Consider the following 17010-nt stretch of genomic DNA (forward strand, 5'->3'; position numbering starts at 1 on the left):
CATGTGTTAAACTGATCTCATGACCATCTGAAGATTTATCCTGGTCATCCTCCTCCACACAGTGGATCTTCTCAGCTCTCCTTGCTCGTTACAAACCTTCACAAAGTTCTTCACTGGGACACACTGTCCTTGCTGGATGTTGTTGTTGTGTCTGTTTGTCTTCACATCGTATGTGACGTCTGATCTCCACACACCCCTGTCCTTCTTTACGCACTTTCTGCCAGTTCGTTACTTCCTGATCGTCTCCTGATACATCGACTGTGTCCATAACAGACCAGACTGTGTTCCTAACAGACCAGACTGTGTTCCTAACAGACCAGACTGTGTCCCTAACAGACGAGACTGTGTCCCTAACAGACGAGACTGTGTCCCTAACAGACCAGATTGTGTCCCTAACAGACCAGATTGTGTCTCTAACAGACCAGACTGTGTTCCTAACAGACCAGACTATATTCCTAACAGACCAGACTGTATTCCTAACAGACCAGACTGTGTCCCTAACAGACCAGACTGTGTTCCTAACAGATCAGACTGTGTCCTTAACAGACCAGACTGTGTTCCTAACAGACCAGACTGTGTTCCTAACAGACCAGACTGTGTTCCTAACAGTCCAGACTGTGTTCCTAACAGTCCAGACTGTGTCCCTAACAGACCAGACTGTGTCCCTAACAGACCAGACTGTGTCTCTAACAGACCAGACTGTGTCTCTAACAGACCAGACTGTGTCTCTAACAGACCACACTGTGTCTCTAACAGACCAGACTCCATGTTCTTCATTCTGCTCTGTGTTCTTGTCTTGTCTGGTACAGTCTGTTCCAACATCAGTTCCTCCTCCACTCACAGAACAGTGCATTAGAGATCACTGAATGAAGTAATGAATGTGTGGTACACTGCAGGTAGAAGGTGATGATGGTTTTATTGCACTGTGTCTTCTGCAGGTTGCACCAGGATGGATTCTCAAGAATTCTCTGTCAGTCGTTCTCCAGGAGAGTCTGTACTGCTGTCCTGCCGTTGTCCAGACAACCATGACATCATCAAATGGATATTTGGATCTTCAACTCAGTCTACAGATCGCACTGTGGTGTCTAATGAGGCAGGACACTACAGGGGCAGAGTCTTCATATTTGATCAAACACCCTCCAGTAACTTCTCTCTGCTCATCTCAAACCTCAGTGAAGAAGACACTGGACATTACTACTGTGGAGAGTCTACATATGTCTACCTAATCGTTAGAGGTGAGTCACTCACATCCCAGTTCCAGCAGTGTGTAGAGGCAGTTTGGAAGTGTTCAGATGGTTTATGTTAGTGGTAAAGAGTCTAAGGACACATGCTGGAAAGGTTTTTCTTTTTGTCATCTGAACATTAAAACAACAAACTGAACAAAAACCCAAAATGACAATGTAGGCAAGTCAAGGCAAGTTTATTTCTACAGCATCTTTCGTACACACTGGAGACTCAAAGCGCTTCACACACAAAAGAAAGAAGCTCATTAGGACGGAGCTCCATCATGTTGGGAAGGTCACTGCAGTGAGGAGGCAGGAGCAGCAGGTGGAGAGAGTGGAGCTGTTACGTCTTTAATGTCCAGAACAACAGAGAAGCACCTACACAGATCACCAAACTAAAGGAAGACGCTAGACGCTACAGTAAGGGCTCCTAGCGCAGAGCTAAACAGACACTAGACTGGGCTGCTGGAGGAGAGAAGGAGACACGTTCAGGGTGTAGCAGACTGGCTCTCTCAGGACAGACTGGAGGATTCACACCACTGAACGGAGGGACCTGTAGACATTTATAGACTGATACATGAGAAACAGGAGAGTTAGATGATAGGGAGGTGTGTCAGTGGGTGGAGACTGTGAGTGGGGGCGTGTCCTTGTGTAGTTGTGTCAGTGGGTGGGGACTGTGAGTGGGGGCGTGTCCTTGTGTAGGTGTGTCAGTGGGTGGGGACAGTGAGTGGGGGCGTGTGCTTGTGTAGGTGTGTCAGTGGGTGGAGACTGTGAGTGGGGGTGTGTCCTTGTGTAGGTATGTCAATGGGTGGAGGTGGAGACTGTGAGCGGGGTGTGTCCTTGTGTAGGTGTCTCAGTGGGTGGGAACTGTGAATGGGGGTGTGTCCTTGTGTAGGTGTGTCAGTGGGTGGAGACTGAGTGGGGGGCATGTCCTTGTGTAGTTGTGTCAGTGGGTGAAGACTGTGTGAGGGCGTGTCCTTGAGTAGGTTTGTCAGTGGGTGGAGACTGTGTGCGGGGGCGGGTCCTTGTGTAGGTGTGTCAGTGGGTGGGGACTGAGTGGGGGGCATGTCCTTGTGTAGGTGTGTCAGTAGGTGGAGATCTTAAGAATGAGGGTGATGTGATCACTTTGTTTTCTCCTACAGTTTGCATCAGCTGTAGCTGTTTGTCTTTTTTGGGAGTCTGTTAGGAGGTTGTTACAGTAATCAATCTGCTAGAGACAAAATCATGTTGGAGCCATTTTTGTCTTTAATGTTTCCTAGATCCCTAGTGTTTGTCCCCAACTAGATCTCCCTCATGTGGTGCATACCGGTCACTGCATCCATCGGGTTATCGGGTCCTTGATTTAAGGGAAATGGGTAGACCTGGATGGCGCCTGGTCAGAAGAGCAAACAGTTTTTCCACCGCAAGCTGTAATTGATTTGTTTCTTTAATTTGAGTTGTTGTTAATTTTATATATTATGTTTTGTTTAATTAAAACACCAACAAATCCAAAAGACAGCGTCTGCGCGTGAACTGGAGTATGGCTGGGACATAAAGTGGAAAAACTGCTCTGAAGTTTGGAATGCTCTCATCTATCCCTCAACCAAGAAGGTCGTGAGTAAAGAATTAACTTGATTAAGCATGGAGGCTTTAGACCAGGGGGGGGGGGGAATTCTCTAGTGTAAAAAAAAAAAAAACGAAAGTTGCGTGTGCGAGTGTCGATTGCTAAGCGGGAAGACCGCTAGCAACCGCGGACAATCTATAATAGTAGCAAAAACATAAACGATGCAGCGCTTTGGTGCATGGCCCTATAGTGAGCTATTTTTAAAACAAGCCCGCGGGCGACTCATGACGTGGGTGACCCCTGGTTTATTCAATATTGGCGGCAGCCAAAATTTTTGATTGACAGCTAATTGAGCAATAGAACACGAGAGGGAGTGTGTTATCGTGAATATATGTACATGCCGTTACTTGACAACGCGTCCGTGGAGTGATACAGAGAACGAGAATACCATGCTGTTATCACACATATCTGCAGGGTTAGAACACGTCTCAACCAGTCGGATTGTGAACTAACTGTTGTATAATTGGCGAATAATCATTTAGTGTTAGAAGGGGAGGGACAACTGTGAATTTTGATTGGACATAAATTTAAGTAGATTTCTCGATGGGACGAATTAGGTTTACACATTTATATGTAATTCATTGGACCTTTGGCGAGCTACTCGGAAAGGGGTGGCGAGCTACTGGTAGCTTGCGAGCGACGTGTTGGAGACCCCTGCTTTAGGCAGTGCTGAAGTGACTGAAACGAATAAAGTTGGCGATTACATAAAGACAATAATGGGTTCCCGTAGAGGTAAACTGGGAGTGTGCACACGTAAAATGAATGAAATTATGACAGTGCGTACTGGGAGTGGAGAAGTGAAGTTGCTTATGGACTCCTTTGGTGCTGCTTTGAATGAATTTAATCAAGCGCATGATTTGGTACAAATGTCATTAGACACTGCAGAAAAGGAGCATGACCAGACAGAGTGGTTTGAACCAAAATTGGCCCATTTCAAAGAGTTTTTGACTGAAATTGAAACATGGCTGATAGCTAAATGTCAGAAACAAAACAGAGGTGAAGATGAGATATAACTGGAGGAAAATATTGATAATATAACACCGTTTGACAGTGTTTCGGTTAGTTTAAAGAGACAGTCAGAAGGCTCAGTAACATCAAGCAGCAGCTCATCAAAGTCCTCAATAGCCTCTTCTGCAACATCGGCAAGAATGAAGACTGAAGCAAGAAAAGCAGTTTTAATGGCACGTGCAGCTGCACTCTCTAAGAAGCATGACTTAGAAATGAAAGAAGCCCAATTAAAAACTGATGAGATAAGAATAAAAACAATGAAAGAAAAGCTTCGGGTGGAGACAGATATTGCAGCCTCGATTGCTGAAATAAGAGTGTACGAGAGCTTTGAATCTCCCTCATCAGAAGCCAAACAAAAGGATGGCATGAATGAGTATTATGATGAAGCACAGAAGTACCTGCATTCCTGCATTGATACTGGTTATAAACATACGGTTGATTACGCATCAATACAAACTGTTCCTAAAACACCATTGCAAAGAACCGTTCAACTCAATTGATACTGGTCATAAACATACAGCTGATTTTGCACCAATACAAACGGTTCCTAAAACACCATTGCAAAGAACCGTTCAACTTTTGCAACCTCCCCAGTTAATAATTGAGTCTGAGCCCCAAGCTGAAGCAGAGCTAGGTAACACAGGTGTGAGCTCCTCTCAGGGTCAAGTGATCCTTAATGCAATGCAGCAACAACACCATTTGACTGAGATTCTATTGCAGCAGCAAAATCTGTCACTGCTTCCAACAAAAGCAAGCCCTGTGTTTGACGGAGACCCATTATGTTTTCAGTTTTATTATGAATCATTATGTTTTATGTTGTTTGCAGTTGTTTACATATGGATACTACAACTGGATATGCAGAGGCTAAACGACTACTGAAAGAGAATTTTGGAGATGAAATAAGGATCACAAATGCCTATATGGATAGAGCTCTGCATTGGGCTAACATAAAACCTGAAGATTCTACAGCACTGCACGCGTACACATTGTTTCTGAGAGGATGCTGCAATGTAATGCAAGAATTACGATATCTTAGAGTTGGACAGTGCTGCAAATCTTAGGATAGTCATCTCAAAATTGCCCTACAAAGTAAAGGATAAATGGAGAGCAGTAGCTTATGATATATTGGATAAAACGAAGCAAAGAGCAGGGTTTGAGAATCTTGTTGTGTTTCTTGAGAGGCAGATTAGAATGAGTTCTGATCCTCTTTTTGGCAATATCTTGGAGCCAGCATCAAGCCGAAAATCTGCCACATATGAGACTAAACTTCCCTTGAGGTCAAAGAGTAGAACCAGCTTTGCTACCATAGTGGTACCAGTTACTAAGTATGTGTCTGGCACTGCTAACGACAAAACAAAGCAGGCATGAACATTATCTTCCTCATGCTTTTACTGTTCATGTGATCATGTGTTAGCCAGCTGCAATCACTTCAAATCTCTGGATCATAGGAATAAAGTGCAGTTCTTGAAACAAAATGGAATCTGTTTTGGATGCTTCTCCAAAGGCCACCTGAGCAAGGACTGCAGGAAAAGGACGACCTGTGAGATCTGTCATTACAGACACCCTACTCTACTGCATATTTCAGAAAATGTAATGCAGAAACGATCTGTAGATAACTCAAGTGATCCAAATTCTGAACAGCTAACATTAGAGGGACAGCCAGTTAATAGTGCATTTGTTTCTCTCAGATCTGGTCGTCGTAATTGGGCCAGCAAAGACTGCATACTTGCAATAGTACCAGTACAGGTCAAGGTACCAAGCAGTAATCAGTTTCTTGTAACATGTGTCTTTTTGGATCCTGGAAGTTCAGCAAACTTTTGCACTGAAGGCTTGATGAGAAAACTAAATGCGAAGGGGACGAAGACTAAAATATTGCTGAGAACAATGGCTCAAGAGAAACCTATCACCACTTACAGGGTGTTATATTTAGAAGTGGGGGATAGAGATGGGAAGAATTTTATTCAATTGCCTTGTGTTTACACCCAGGACGTAATTCCTGTGTCAAAGGAGAATGTCATATCTTCAAAGGATCTTGAGAAATGGCCATATCTCAGAAATGTGGACATCAAAGAAATTGATGCTGATGTGGAACTCTTGATTGGAGTCAACACTCCAAAGGCCATGGAACCATGGGAAATCATAAACAGCATAGGGAATGGACTCTATTGATTGATTGATTGATTGATTGATTGATTGATAAAACTTTATTGTCCATTAAAATTACATAAAATGGAAAATTATCTTTGGCAGTCTGGCAGACATATACATACAGTTACACAAGTACACACAAAAATATTTACGTAAATACAATTCCCACTATGTACGAGCTTTATGTGTAATTCCATTGTTCAAAATATTCACAGCAGAAGGAACAAATGATTTTTTGTACCCATTCTTCTTAGCTAATGGAACCTTAAGTCTCCTACCTGAAGGCAGTAACTGAAATGATGAGTTAAGGGGATGGGTGTTATCATTGTAGACCCGAGTTGCCCTGTTTGATAAAGATCGACTGTATAAGTTCTCTAATGACAACAGTTTGTCTCCAATGATTTTACTGGCCTGTTTAACCACCTGGACCAGCTTATTCCTGTACTTCACTGATAGGTTTCCATACCAAGACACAATGTTAAAACTCAGAACACTTTCAACAAGTGACCTATAAACCATGATCAGAGTGTGTTTACTGGTATTGAAACATCTCAACTTCCTAAGAAGAGAGAGTCTCTGCCTCGCCTTTTTATAGAGGTTATCCGCATTAACCTGAAAGCTAAGTCTATTGTCAATGTATGTCCCAAGGTATTTAAAGTGCTCTACTTGTTCCACTTCTTCCCCTCTCATAATAACTGGTTTGAAGACAGACCCTGTGCCTGCCATCCTTCCTCCAAAGCACAGCTCCTTTGTCTTATTAACATTAAGATCAAGAAAGCTGGTGTCAAACCAGGTGGCTAATTGGCTGATGGACAGAGTGTAGGAGGAGCTTATAGGGTCCTCCAAGCAAGCAACCAGGGCCATATCGTCAGCATATTTTATAAGGGAGATATTTTTGCTATTGTATTTAATCTCGTTTGTATATATTGAGAAAAGAAGGGGAGATAAAACACACCCCTGTGGGACACCAGTGTTCAAGACAAGGCAGTTAGAAAAGCTGCTACCCACACACACACGCTGGGGCCTCCTCCTCAGAAACTCTCTGATCCACAATACAATGCTACTGCTAACCTTCAGGTCACATAAACGTTGTAAGAGAAGATGGGGCTGGACTGTATTAAAAGCCGAGGAGAAATCCATAAAAAGCACCCGAACATATGTGTTAGGCTTGTCTAAATGACCAAGTACCTTATCTAAGAAAACCAGAGTGGCATCTTCCACTCCTCTACCAGCTTGATAGGCAAATTGCATGGGGTCCATGAGCTTAGCTATTTGTGATATTAGCTCCTTGCAAACTAGACGCTCCATGCATTTACCTAATACTGATGTAAGTGCAATGGGTCTATAATCATTTAATGATTTTATACGACTGGTTTTTGGTACTGAAATAATTGTTGCCATTTTCCACGTGTGAGGGACAAAACTAGTATTAAAAACATCTGGAACAATTGAGAAAAAACAGGTCCCAGTTGGATGGCACATTCCTTCAAGACCCTTCCCTTGAGTCCATCTGGCCCACTAGTTTTATGAGGGTTGACTTTTTGGAAGATCGAAACAACGTCCTCATCCTTAAATGTCACAGAGGCAAAGGTCAGTCCCTCACAAACAGAATCACCATCTTTACTAAAATCATGCTTATCAAATCTAGAGTAGAACATATTTAGGTCATTTGAAAGCTGAATAGGGTCTTCACACTGTGGGGCTAAACTACGTTTTCTTCCCATCATTATATCTAATCCTCTCCAGGCATCTTTCGCATTGCCATTCCTCAATTTCTCTTCCACTTTATCTTTATAGTCCCTTTTTGCTTTTTTGATCATGTTCCTAAATTCCTTCTCCATCCCTCTCACTTTTTGCTTATCTCCCTTCAAAAAAGCTATTTTCTTCTCGTTTAAATGATGCTTAAGGGCTTTACTAATCCATGGCTTATTATTTGGGTATACTCTAACACTTTTTGTTTTTATGACAGAGTCGACACAGAAGTTTACATAACTGGTAACCGTGTCATTTATCACCTCTAGATTATTATCTGAAACCTGATCACTCAGGAATAGATCCCAGTCGGTAGCCTCCAAACAGCCCTTCAGCTCCTCAACTGAGTCCATTGTCCAGGCCTGGATGTTCTTAACAACTGCCTTTTCCATTTTCAACTTCTGGCGATACTTCAGCATTAGATGAATGACATTGTGATCAGACATGCCTAATGGTGGGCTGCACCTAGACACATAGGCACCCTCCACATTTCCAAAGCACTGATCTAAAATCTTATTCATTCTTGTAGGACAGGACACGTATTGCTCCAGGTTTGGCAGGTGGGTCGTAATAACCCTATGCAGTGAGAACCCTGCTTGGATGGATAGTGAATAGTCCACTTGGTAGTATGGAGGATGTAACAAATCATCATGTCGTAAGCACCAACAGAATATCAGTGTCAGAAATAGAAGAACTCCTGATAAAACAATGCAACCAAGAGTTCCCAGAAACACACTATACTGAGAAGAGAGAAATGTCACTAGATGACAAAAAATTCATGAAGATTCTGACAGAACAAGTGACTTATGAGAACAGTCATTATTATCTGCCACTTCCATTTCGCAATGATAATGTGATGATGCCTAATAACAGAGATATGGCAATCCAGCGTGCTGCGAGTCTTGCGAAAAAGTTAAAAGGGGATAAAAGCTTCCGAGCGGAGTACAAGCAATTCATGGACAAAATGTTGGAACAGGACTATGCTGAGAAGATACCATTGGACCAGGTACACGTTGTTGAGGGTAAAACATGGTACATACCACATCATGGTGTTTACCACAGACGCAAAGGTACTTTGTGTGTTGTGTTTGATTGTACCTCATCGTTTCAAAACACCTCCCTCAATAAAGAGTTACTTCAGGGTCCTGATCTGACAATCTACTAGGTGTGCTCATGCGATTCCGTCAAGGACACATAGCTTTAATGGTGGATATCCAAGCTATGTTTCATCAGGTGAGAGTCCACAGAAAACATGTGGTGGCCAGATGGAGATTTTAAGAAACAGCCTGAAGATTACCGTATGAAGGTGCATCTTTTTGGTGCTATTTCATCACCCAGTGCAAATTTTGTTTTGCAAAAAACTGCTCAAGACAACCAGCACAACTATGACAGAGATAATTGAGACAATTCAAAACAATTTCTATGTCTATGACAAGACTGCAGAAACAGAAATGCATGCTATTAGATTACACAAAAGCCTCTCTGATTTGTATGCTACAGGAGGATTCAAACTTACAAAATGGGTCAGTAAGAGCAATAAAGTGCTAGAAGTCATCCCTGAAAATGAAAGAGCAGACATGGTAAAGGATTTGGAGTTGGACAGGAAAGATCCTCCAATTGAAAGAGTGCTCGGGATTCAGTGGAACTTGGAGGATGACACATTCGGGATTAAAGTGTCTGAGAACAGCAAACCTAGAAACCCACTAGAAGAGGGATTTTATCCACTGTAAGTTCCATATATGACCCTTTAGGATTTCTTGCACCTCTCACTCTGAAAGGCATGCAGATTTTGCAGGCTCTCTGCAAGTCAGGTTGTGGTTGGGATCAAGTTGTTTCTGATGTTATGCTCAATCAATGGAAGACATGGCCACAAGACACTGAACATCTCTCTGGTTTGAGAAACGATAGATGTATGAAACCAAAAGACATTGGCACTGTCATATCAGCTCAGCTGCATCACTTCTGTGATGCCAGTGAAGTAGGTTATGGTACCGTTAGCTACATCAGGTTCGCCAGTGATATAAATGTACACGTTAGCTTTGTTATGGGAAAGGCGAGAGTAGCCCCACTTATACAAATGACCATCCCTAGACTCGAACTTCAAACAGCAATGCTTGCTACACGGATGGATAAAATGCTTAGAGTAGAACTTCAAATGAATCTGGAACCTTCTGTATTATGGACTGATAGCCAGTCAGTTCTCAAGTACATTAATAATAAACAAAGATTTTCAACCTTTGTGACCAACCGACTCACTGTCATCAGAGATCTTACAACAAAAGAACAATGGAGATATGTAGGCTCAGCCAACAACCCAGCTGATGATGCATCGCGGGGTGTAAGAGCAGCCTCCCTAATGTCCAAACACTGGTGGACAGGCCCAGACTTCTTACGAAGGAAAGAAACACATTGGCCAATTAGTAGCAAACTCATGTCTACTGATTTGAAAACCCTTGAAGTGAGAAATGTCCAGGTCCATTGGACAACCGTAACTGACAATCCTACAAGCAACTTCCTAGAATATTATTCCCAGTGGAGTCACTTAAAAACGGCAGTGGCATGGTTTCTATGACTGAAAGATATCCTCAAAGCAAAGGTTCAAGGAAAGGATGCTGTGAAGAACAACAATGCCCAGAATGTGGAATCCCAGTGTTTGTATGTAGATGAACTGGAAAGAGCAGAAAAGGCCGTGATCTCTTATGTACAGAACTCGAGTTTCCATGAGGAAGTGGAAGCCTTACAGAAAGGTAAACAGGTTAAACTCACTAGTAGCATCTCATCACTGGATCCGATTCTTGAAAATGGGATTCTAAGGGTAGGAGGCAGAATTAATAGAATGGCCATGCCCGTAAGCCAACAGCATCCAGCCATATTACCCAAAAAGTCCCATATCCCAAATCATGTTCTATCAAAACTGAGACAGCATTATTGGATACCAAGTGCAAATTCCTTAGTACGCAGGATTATTACGGAATGCGTCCTCTGTAGACGTCTTCAAGGGAAACCGGGAGAACAGAAGATGGCAGATCTCCCTCCAGAACGAATCACCTTACCACCTTTCACCCACGTAGGTATTGATTATTTTGGACCAATAGAAGTCAAGAAAGGTAGTGGAACTGCAAAATGATATGGCGTGATCTTTACTTGTCTTGTGTCACGTGCCATCCATAGCAACTTCTTTAGACACAGATGCTTGCATTAATGCCCTGTGGCGATTTATCCGCAGAAGAGGGCCAGTTGCCACTATATGAACAGATCAAGGTACAAATTTCATCGAAAGTCATAGAGAACTAGAAAACAGCTTGAAAAATGTTGATCATGAGAAAATCTATGGAACATTAACAAAGGAGGGAATCAAGTGGATGTTCAATCCACCCTTTGCACCTCACCATGGAGGTGTGTGGGAACGTCTAATCAAGTCACTGAAGAAAATTCTTCATTCACTCTTTAGAGAGCAAATCCTTGACGATGATGGATTATTAACAGCACTCTGCGAAGTTGAAACAATAATGAACGATCGTCCACTAACAACCTGTATCAGATGATCCACTTGATCTGGAACCTCTGACACCTAATCATTTACTAAGAATGAAAGTTCAACCAGTCATACCACCTGGAATCTTTCAGAGCACTGACTTGTATGTACGAAGAAGATGGAGACAGGTACAGTACATCACAGACGTATTCTGGAAACGGTGGATAAAGAGTATCTTGGATACTCTTGGATCTTGGATAAGGGAGTATTGTGCAAGAGAGATCCAAATGGAACTTGATCAAAAGGAATTTCCAGCCAAATGACTTAGTGGTCATAGTGTGGTCATAGTGTACCTGTTTGAGGTTGTGGGCAGGTGTCTTTTATACTGTTAACAACTTCAAACAGGTGCCATTAATACAGGTAATGAGTGGGGGAAAGAGGAGCCTCTTAAAAAAAGAAGTTACAGGTCTGTGACAGCCAGAAATCTTGCTTGTTTGTAGGTGACCAAATACTTATTTTCCACCATTATTTGCAAATAAATTCTTTAAAAGTCAGACAAAATGATTTTCTCAATTTTTTTTCACATTTTGTCTCTCATAGTTGAGGTCTACCTATGATGTCAATTACCGGCCTCTCTCATCTTTTTAAGTGGGAGAACTTGCACAATTGGTGACTGACTAAATACTTATTTTCCCCACTGTAGATTGTGTGTAGACATGAATATAGATGTTCGCTCCGAAAGTAGTATAAGCAAATGTAGTACTAGCAAAAAGAGTGAATGGTATACATGACTATGTTTTCTGGCTCCTTTTATTTACATGCTATAATTGAGACACACAATTAGGGGCCAGGTGTTGGAGCCATTTTTGTCCTTGTTTCCTAGATCCCTTGTGTTTGTACCCAACTAGATCTCCCTCATGTGGTGCATACCGGTCACTGCATCCATCGGGTTATCGGGTCCTTGATTTAAGGGAAATGGGTAGACCTGGCTGGCACCCATTCAGAAGAGCAAACAGTTTTTCCACCGCAAGCTGTAATTGATTTGTTTCTTTAACTTGAGTTGTTAATTTTATATATCATGTTGTGTTTAAATAAAACACCAACAAAACCGAAAGACAGCGTCTGCGCATGAACTGGAGTATGGCTGGGACAGATGAGTTTCTCAAGATGTGGTTTCAACAAGAAATCTCTGATCTTATTGATGTTCTTAACATGATAAAATGTTGACTTAGTTACTGATTTCATGTAACTGCTAAAACTGAGATCAGAGTCTGTTAGTACACCTCGGTTACAAGTTAGCTCTTTAGAGTTTGGAGTTCAACACAAAATGCAAGCAATGTTAAAAATTAATCTAGAAAGTCAACAGTTTTTTATCAGCTGTAATTGTTTCATTACAGTATTTATCTGTATGTCATTGTATCATTCCAAGGGCAGCATGTTGGTGTGGTGGTTAGCACTGTCGGCTCACAGCAAGGTGGTCTGGGTTTGAGTCTCGGTCTGATCTGCTTTGTGTGGAGTTTGCATGTTCTCTCTGTGTCTGTGTGGGTTTTCTCCAGGTACGTTTTTCCACAGTCTACAAGACTGTGGTTGATTGCTCTAAATTGCCTGTATGTGTGTGTGTGTGTGTGTGTGTGTGTGTGTGTGTGTGTGTTTGTTGGACTGGTGATCTGTCCATGGTGTACCTGCCTTCACCTGATGATGGTGGGATTGGCTCCAGCCCCCCGTGACCCCGACTAGCGGGATTAAGTGGTACAGATGATGGATGGATCATTATAAATTTAAGCATTTCATTCCATAAAAAAATAAATGTTAAATACTAAAGTTTCAAAATATGAACATGACTGCAATAACAGGACATACATGATTGTAATAACAAAACAATCATGACTGTAATATCTGACAATCAGTGATGTCAGTAACGCGTTACTTAGTAACGCGTTACTCTAATCTTACCACTTTTTTCGGTAACGAGTAATATAACGCGCTACTATTTCCAGTCCAGTAATCAGATTAAAGTTACTTATCCAAATAACTGTGCGTTACTATTTATATTTTCCCAAGTAAAATATATATTTTTGCTTTCTTCTTGGCTCAGTTCTACTTTTGCGTCTGACCGTAGCGCTCGACTCCGCACGCTGCGCGCGACCCTGTGAGAGCGCGAGCACGTTTTACAAGTCATTTTTTGCTGTGTCCTCCCGTAACGATATGTGGTAGTATAAAGAAACACCCCTCAAAAACAGGGGATAGAACATTTACCTGATGAATTTTAATGTTGCTTTGTGTTCCACGTTTGAAAAGTGCTGGAATTTTGACTAACGTCACCTACTTTAAAATGCTTGAAATTGTAATGGTATTTCGTTTCACAAGCTGTCTGACTGAACTGGGGTGGGTTTCCCGAAACGTTCGTAGCTTCATACGAGGTTACGAAGTACTTGGCGCTACGATCGTTTCGGGAAACCCACCCCAGTTCGCTTGTATTACGTTTACAAATAAATTTACAAATAATACCGCGCAGCTACAACGTAATGTCAGGAGATACTGTAGCGACTCCTACTCCTCACGGCGAGTCTTGCCCTTTAAGTGATACTGGGGGGCGGAGCCTGCGCGCGCCAGGGTTGCGTTATCAATAAAGTTCCCCTCCTCGGGATTTTTGGATTAAGCAGTTTCTGCCTCGGTTACCGAACCTGCTTCAATACATTGTTACTGTTAAAAATGCACTTCCAATAAAGTGAGTATTGGAAAATTTTATTTTGCTGCTGAATGTAACTACTAAAGTAACTTGTAATCTAACGTAGTTACTTTTAAAATCAAGTAATATAACGTAACTAAGTTACTTTTAAAAGGAGTAATCAGTAATCGGATTACTTTCTCAAGGTAACTTAGCCATCACTGCTGACAATATACATTCTCTCTCTCTCTCTCCCTCCCTCCCTCTCTCTCTCCAGGCTGCAGTCTATCAGAGAATAAGCAGCATGTTGAGGTCAGTGGATCTGCAGGAGAGTCTGTGTTCCTGTCCTGTTCCTGCACTCATCTGAGGGGTGACGCGTGGAGTGGAGAGTTGAGAGTGAAGTGGAGATCACCACACTATGAAGATCTCCACTCTACTCAACTCAGTCCCCACTACAGTGGCAGAGTTCAGATGTTTAATGAGGGATCTCCAGGAAATCTCTCTCTACTGATCTCAGACCTGACTGAAAAGGATCGTGGATTATATTCATGCTGGATTAATCACAATCAACACAGGAACTTCACTCTCACAGTTAAAGGTACACTGATGAATTGTGACATTGTTATAACTGCACAAATATATAATGCAGTTTACAGTGAGATGATAAGCTAGGAAATAATATTTTGGCTCTATGACATTTCCAGACAGATCAGACAAAACTGATGCATTTTATGCAATTTAAATCAGGTTAGGGTCATGTTACCGCCCGGTCTAGGTCAGCTCCTGCAAGAGAATAGTACATAGCAGGACCTAACAGGTCAAAACTAGTAGAATTAGAACAAAACCAGGATATACGTGGATAATAACAGACAGGTAACATGAAGAAACCATGAAGTACACTTGGAGAACTGGAGACAGTTCCTCACAGGGAAGTTCTCAAGTTCTCATTAATCCTGCTTCTAGTTGTATGTGTAACATTCTGGTGAGGTGGGCTGGATGTAAGTGTGACTCTAGAGTGGTTTATTAACAAAACAACAAACACTACAAAAAGTAACTGACAGGAAACAAAGACAAACCAAACAGTAACCAGATACACCACCCAACACTGATATAATAGGGGAGACATAAATGCACAGAAGACATAAAACAGCAGGATGACACAACACATACAAACTAGCGGTACTTACAATCACCTACAATACAAGACACACAGGACTATAATACATACCTGTCAAGTTTTGTATTTAAAAATACGGGACGTTCCCGGGGGGGGGGCGAACGTAAAATGGACACAGATTAAGTGTTATATCGCCGGTGGATGGCGTCAGAGCTAGCGATATATGGGGATCTGATGTAAATAAACTGGATATTTTTTTTCGGCGTGAGATATCGGAAATACGGGACAAATACGGGACAAATAAAAATACGGGATGACGCCGGGACAGAGCAGTAAAATACGGCCAAAACAGGACACTTGACAGGTATGCTATAATACAGTGACTGAAACAGGGACCCAAAATAAGACAAACCTGACAGCAACGATGAGGGGGCAGAGAACAAGGGTGGGGCGTGAAGTCAGACACAAAATGGTATTTCAAAATAAAGGTACACAAAGACAAAAACCAAAAAATAAAATCAAAAGCAGAGAGGTTGCTGAGGAGACCGTGACAATATGTTGAAAAACCTCTAAAAAACTTTGTGTGTGATTGTGTGCATCAGTGTGTGTGTGGGTCAGTGCTCTATCTGGGCTGTGTAGCAACAGTTAAAAACCATCTGAATTCTACAGATTACATAGAATTCACACACTGAGTGCTGTGTGAACACTGATAATCAAACTTGATATTAGAATCAAGCTTCATTGTGTTTTATAATAGAGTAAATGCCCCTTCTCAAGACCTCACACTAGAGACCAACTACACCCAGCACAAGTCCTCACACTAGAGACAGAGTCAGCTACACCCAACACAAGACCTCACACTAGAGACAGAGTCAGCTACACCCAGCACAAGACCTCACACTAGAGACAGAGTCAGCTACACCCAGCTCAAGGTGGTTGTTATGGTAAAACATTTGACTGTGGCTTGTTCCTGGTGGAGCTCCTATTATAGAAGATCTAGAAGAAGATTCAGATCTAGGCAGGATGGGATGTGTTTATCTGGTCATACATGTACACGTGTGCAGTGGCAGACTTAGCAATTTGGGGGCTCAAGGTGAATTTAGCTAGGGGACCCATCAACATTAATATGCGAGAAATAAGTGGGGCCCCTACAGTGGGCTGCAGTGGGAGGAGCCCAAGGCAGTTGCCTAGCCACGCCTCTATGCAAAGACCGCCTTCTTTATGAGCTCAGAGGGGTACAATACCTACTTCACCTGCTAACAGCTGATATGAAGTGTGATTATCAGATTAATGTAAATTACTTCAAATGAAAGACACAACATCTTTAGTATTAGGTTATGTGACTTAGAACATCATCTATTTACATAAAGCTTAACACTGGCTAAATGTAAAAGGGGAGGGTCCTGTGTATAATGTAAATCCAACAGATGTAGCTACTACACCTTGTAGGTGTAGAGTGAGAGACTACAGCTACTACACCTTGTAGGAGTACAGTGAGAGACTACAGCTACTACACCTTGTAGGAGTACAGTGAGAGACTACAGCTACTACACCTTGTAGGTGTATAGTGAGAGACTACAGCTACTACACCTTGTAGGTGTATAGTGAGAGACTACAGCTACTACACCTTGTAGGTGTACAGTGAGAGACTACAGCTACTACACCTTGTAGGTGTACAGTGAGAGACTACAGCTACTACACCTTGTATGTGTACAGTGAGAGACTACAACTACTACACCTTGTATGTGTACAGTGAGAGACTACAACTACTACACCTTGTATGTGTACAGTGAGAGACTACAGCTACTACACCTTGTAGGTGTACAGTGAGAGACTACAGCTGATCTGTTGTCATGGATGATTTGTGTTAGCCATCTTCTAACAATCCATCAGTGAACAGCTGCTATTGGGTGGATATTTAGAGTGGCAGTCCAGTCAACCCATCAGTGACACTGATTTGTAATTTAGATTACAAAATGCATCAGAAATTGAGTTAGCAGATAAAATTCTGTACAA

General features: G+C 42.1%; 1 protein-coding gene across 2 annotated transcripts in view; it reads left to right on the top strand.

The window, feature by feature from the left end:
- Positions 1-17010, top strand: part of LOC143486783 (polymeric immunoglobulin receptor-like) — a 46620-nt gene that overhangs the window by 2135 nt on the left and 27475 nt on the right. For both annotated transcript variants that reach the window (XM_076986220.1, XM_076986221.1), the window contains exons 2-3: positions 939-1235; positions 14155-14475. In XM_076986220.1, coding sequence (XP_076842335.1) covers positions 939-1235; positions 14155-14475 — 618 coding nt within the window. The remainder of the gene's footprint in view (positions 1-938; positions 1236-14154; positions 14476-17010) is intronic.

Source organism: Brachyhypopomus gauderio, unplaced genomic scaffold (assembly GCF_052324685.1).
Source record: "Brachyhypopomus gauderio isolate BG-103 unplaced genomic scaffold, BGAUD_0.2 sc45, whole genome shotgun sequence".
Lineage (NCBI taxonomy): Eukaryota > Metazoa > Chordata > Actinopteri > Gymnotiformes > Hypopomidae > Brachyhypopomus > Brachyhypopomus gauderio.